Source organism: Palaemon carinicauda, chromosome 28 (genome assembly GCF_036898095.1).
Source record: "Palaemon carinicauda isolate YSFRI2023 chromosome 28, ASM3689809v2, whole genome shotgun sequence".
In the NCBI taxonomy this organism is placed as follows: domain Eukaryota; kingdom Metazoa; phylum Arthropoda; class Malacostraca; order Decapoda; family Palaemonidae; genus Palaemon; species Palaemon carinicauda.
The window spans coordinates 9818135-9823134 of record NC_090752.1 but is presented as its reverse complement, the minus strand read 5'-3'; the positions used below and the strand labels follow the sequence as shown (position 1 = coordinate 9823134).

The 5000-nt window shown below is 29.5% G+C and overlaps 1 protein-coding gene across 1 annotated transcript in view; it reads right to left on the bottom strand.

Moving 5' to 3' along the window:
* The window catches only part of LOC137621397 (gamma-aminobutyric acid receptor subunit pi-like), a 113397-nt gene that overhangs the window by 71689 nt on the left and 36708 nt on the right, over positions 1 to 5000 (bottom strand). The window contains exons 5-6 of the mRNA XM_068351695.1: positions 3155 to 3245; positions 2245 to 2327 (exon numbers count right to left, since the gene is read on the bottom strand). Coding sequence (XP_068207796.1) covers positions 2245 to 2327; positions 3155 to 3245 — 174 coding nt within the window. The remainder of the gene's footprint in view (positions 1 to 2244; positions 2328 to 3154; positions 3246 to 5000) is intronic.

Sequence of the window (5000 nt, the reverse complement as noted above, 5' to 3'; positions counted from 1 at the left end):
AAGGTGCATATTCAGCTATGTATATTACGTATCTATCTCACTCCACCAAACAGAAAATTTAATGAATCCCATGACCGGAAGAAGGTTTTGGGGCCACCACCGTAAGATATATAAAGATATATATATATATATATATATATATATATATATATATATATATATATATATATATATATATATGTGTGTGTGTGTGTGTGTATATTTATATATTTATATGTATATATATGTAGATATATATGTATATATTTATATATATATATATATACATATATATATATATACGTATATGTATATATATATATATATATATATATATATATATATATATATATATATACTGTATATATATATTTATATATATATACTGTATATATATACATATATATATATATATATATATATATATATATATATATATATATATATATATATATATGCGTGTGTGTGTATGTGCGTGAATGAGTGAGTGAGTATCTTGTCCTGTTGATCTTAAATTTAAATTAGATACCTCGTGATTAACTTTCTATTTCAGCCATGTCTCAAAAGTCCTTAAAGATGCTAGCATAAATTACGTTTTGATATTAAATTTTCTGGATCCGTTCGTGTGAAAAATCTTTAATAAATAAAGATTAGCTTTTCCCTTGTAAGTTCTTTGTTTGGTTTTAAGCTCATTCAAAGAAAACGGAGACACGAAATTCGCAGCTGGTCGTCACGATATGGTACCAAAACATGCAAGAAAATTGTTGAATTAGTTCTAGGAGAAACTACGTTCTAGGAAAAACTAAGTGGTGTATCATGAAATTAATTTTGAAAATTTTTAGAAAATATGTATTTTTATATTAACGAAACGGTGACGCAAACATAAAGTAAAACATTACTAAACTAGAGGAGCACCCAGTAAAGCGCAGACCTCCGCCGCGGCAGCTTATTTTTCGAGGTTTTGCTCGACCTTGACCTTGACCTTAACATGTATTAATTCGCGTGGATTTTCATACACACATCTGGACGAAGTTTGATTTCTCTGGGACAACGATGTCCAAACTTATGGCTGATTACGTCAATGGGACATTTTGCTTCACCGTGACCTTGTCCTTTGACCTTGACCTTCCCAAACTCAATCATTTCCAGCTTTTTACATAACAGTTAATCCCTGCTATTTTCATCACTCTACGATTAAAATTGTTACCAGGAAGGTGTTCATTAACAAACACAAACAAACACACAAACCGGGGGTAAAACATAACCTCCTTCCAACTTCGTTGGCGGAGGTAATTAAAACCGCATAAGTTGGTAGGCTACTTTCCGTCGGGGAGAAGAAAGTAATGTTAATATAATATAGTAATATAGCATAAAAATCTAATCATTGTCTGCTTACCTATGTATTTCTATAATCATAGAAGTATAATCTACTGTATATAAAAATATCGCCTACAGTAGCTCTATCAGTTAAAAAGAAAGGCTTTCCTGATATATATATATATATATATATATATATATATATATATATATATATATATATATATATATATATATATATATATATATATTAACGATAATTCGAATGAAAAATTCTTATAATTATAGTTTTATTTATTGAATTTATCAACTTAGATACATTTCTAAAGAGTTACCAACTTGAGTACAATTCATTAAGTTTATTATTTTGGATACTTTTTACAAGAAATTGCCCTCTTGGTTGATTTATTTTTAATTTAGTAGTTATGTACATTTAAAAAGATTGATATCAAAAAAGGAATTTCTTGAAATTTATCATCTTGGACAAATTTATTCTCAAATTTACCAAAAACCTATTTGAAAACGTACGACCTTTTATAAACTTTTACAAATTTACTAGGTTGGATAACTTTTAAAGAGTATAATCGTCCAGGATTCATTTTTAAATTATACCAATTTTAACACATTTTTTTTTAATTTAACAATTTGGATGCAGTTTTAAAAGTATATTATCCTATATACATTTTTTTTTTAAATTTACTAACTGGGATAGATTTTTTTTTCACTAACTTGGATATTTTTTTTATTCTACCAAAAACCTCATGCAATTACAGCTTTCCATCTTGAAATGGCAAAATATATTACCTTTTTTAAATTAAAACTTTATAAGCTTGGATACATTTTATTGAAAATTATCATCCTATATCATCTTGAATAATTTTTTTCTTTTAAAAATTTTAATATATTTTTTCTAAATCTACCTACATTAAAAAAATCTCATGCACTTACAGCTCTCCATCTTGAAATAGCAAACTTGAGTGTCGAAGGGGTAGGCCGAGAAATCCATAGGACAGGAGACACGTGTCGTTAAACTGAAAAATAAAATAAAATGAGATAAAATAAAAGAATAAAAAAATGCAAAATTCAATAGTGAACCTTCTAACCTCCAAATATAAAGTAATGTGTACATACATACACAGTTTTTTTTCAGTGGGATAAAGTTTTTAATATTTTACGGAATACAGTATACCTTGTTTGTGCTAGGAGAGGTATCCATAGGTCATTTGTATGATGTATATGTGTATGTATGTATTTATGTATGTATGTATGTATTATTATTATTATTATTATTATTATTATTATTTTATTATTATTATTAACAATAATATTTTGATATTAATTCTATTATTATTAACTATAATATTTTATTATTATCATCATCATCATCATCATCATCATCATCATTATTATTATTATTATTATTATTATTATTATTATTATTACTAGCAATAAGGATTATAGTAACAATAATAATAATAATAATAATAATAATAATAATAATAATTTTATTATTATTATTATTATTATTATTATTATTATTATTATTATTATTATTGGTCTTGTTTTTGTTGTCGTGAAATAAATCAAACTGCCAAAGGAAGCTCTCAGTGAATAGATTATCCGTAAATGTAGAATATATATATATATATATATATATATATATATATATATATATATATGTATGTATATATATAAATATATATATATATATATATATATATATATGTGTGTGTGTGTGTGTGTGTGTGTGTGTGTGTGTGTGTGTGTGAGATAAATGATTTAATAGCTAAAAAGAAACTCGGTCACGAATATTAAAAAAGACAATAATAGACAGAAATATGAAGTAAGATTCACTCACGACATTGAATATCTGATGAGTCCGTCACTCAGCATTCGAAACGACTCCGGCTGGATGAGTAATGACGGTTTCGTTACTTCCTTCACGTGATCTGTTTGGTAAAGAGGAATTTTTAGTTTTATTTTGGTAATATTGCGGTATTGTGTGTGTGAGAGTGTGCGTTATCAGTGAATTTGGTAGGTAGCAGGTTGGCCAGGGCACCAGCTGCCCCCTTGAGATACTACCGCTAGAGAGTTATGGGGTCCTTTGACTGGCCAGACAGTACTACATTGGATCCTTCTCTCTGGTTACGGTTCTTTCCATTTGCCTACACATACACCGAATAGTCTGGCCTATTCTTTACAGATTCTCCTCTGTCCTCATACACCTGACGACACTGAGATTACCAAACAACTCTTCTTTACCCAAGGGGTTCACTACTGCACTGTTATTGTTCAGTGGCTACTTTCCTCTTGGTAAGGGTAGAAGAGACTCTTTAGCTATGGTAAGCAGCTCTTCTAGGAGAAGGACACTCCAAAATCAAACCATTGTTCTCTAGTCTTGGGTAGTGTCAAAGCCTCTGTACCATGGTCTTCCACTGTCTTGGGTTAGAGTTCTCTTGCTTGAGGGTACACTCGGGCACACTATTCTACCTAATGTCTCTTCCTCTTATTTTGTTAAAGTTTTTATAGTTTATATAGGGGAATTATATATTTGAATTTTGTTACTATACTTGAAATATTTTATATTTCCTTGTTTCCTTTCTTCACTGGGCTATTTTCCCTGTTGGAGCCCGTGGGTTTATAGCATCCTGCATACCCAACCAGGGTTATAGTTTAGCAATTGATATATATATATATATGTGTGTGTGTGTGTGTGTGTGTGTGTGTGTATGCATGCATGCATGTTTATGCACTGTATCTATATACAGTATATATATATATATATATATATATATATATATATATATGTTTATATATATACATATACAGTACATACATATATATATATATATATATATATATATATATCTGTGTGTGTGTTTATAAAGACTGATAAAATAAAAGACCTGAAAAAAACAACCGCGAATTGAACTCAGCTGGTGAGACATACAGACAAAATTTAAGGGACGTATCCATGACGCTCAAGAATACCATTAAAGTTTCATATAAAATCATTAAAAGATTTTCATGACAATTGGATAGTTTTTGCTATTTGCAATATTAACAATGAAACTAAAATAATGTATTGAGGTTAGGAAATATCACGCAGTAATATCACGCAGGTTGTACTAAAGGGATAGGACAATTTTATATAGGATTTTTTTCTTTATTTTATTTTATGTTTCTAAAAGATACATTAGAGTTAGTCGTAGTAATTTGTGGTGGCCGATGTGGTAACGTCCCTGACCGGTGATTGCCAGACTGGGGTTCGAGTTCCGCTAAAAATGGTTAGTTCCTTTGGTCGCTGCAATCTCACCATCCTTGTGAACTAAGGATGGAGGTTTTGGGGAGCCTATAGGTGTATCTGCTGGGTCATCAGCAGCCATTGCTTGGCCCTCCTTGGTCCTAGCTTGGGTGTAAAGGGGCTTGGGCACTAATCATATGTATATGGTTAGTCTCTAGGGCATTGTCCTGCTTTCTAGGCCAATTTAACTGTCTCTTGTCCCATTCATGAACGGCCTTTAAACGTTTAAACAGATTCAGGTAATACTTATAGCATGAAAGTACGTTATTACCTTTAGATCAAGTTGGTAAGAAATGTAGATAACGTATTAACGTACACGTTAAATTAGCAAGAATTTTATTAGTATCAAAAGTAGATAATAGTTGTAACATTTATTCATATAAGTAATGATTAAACTACT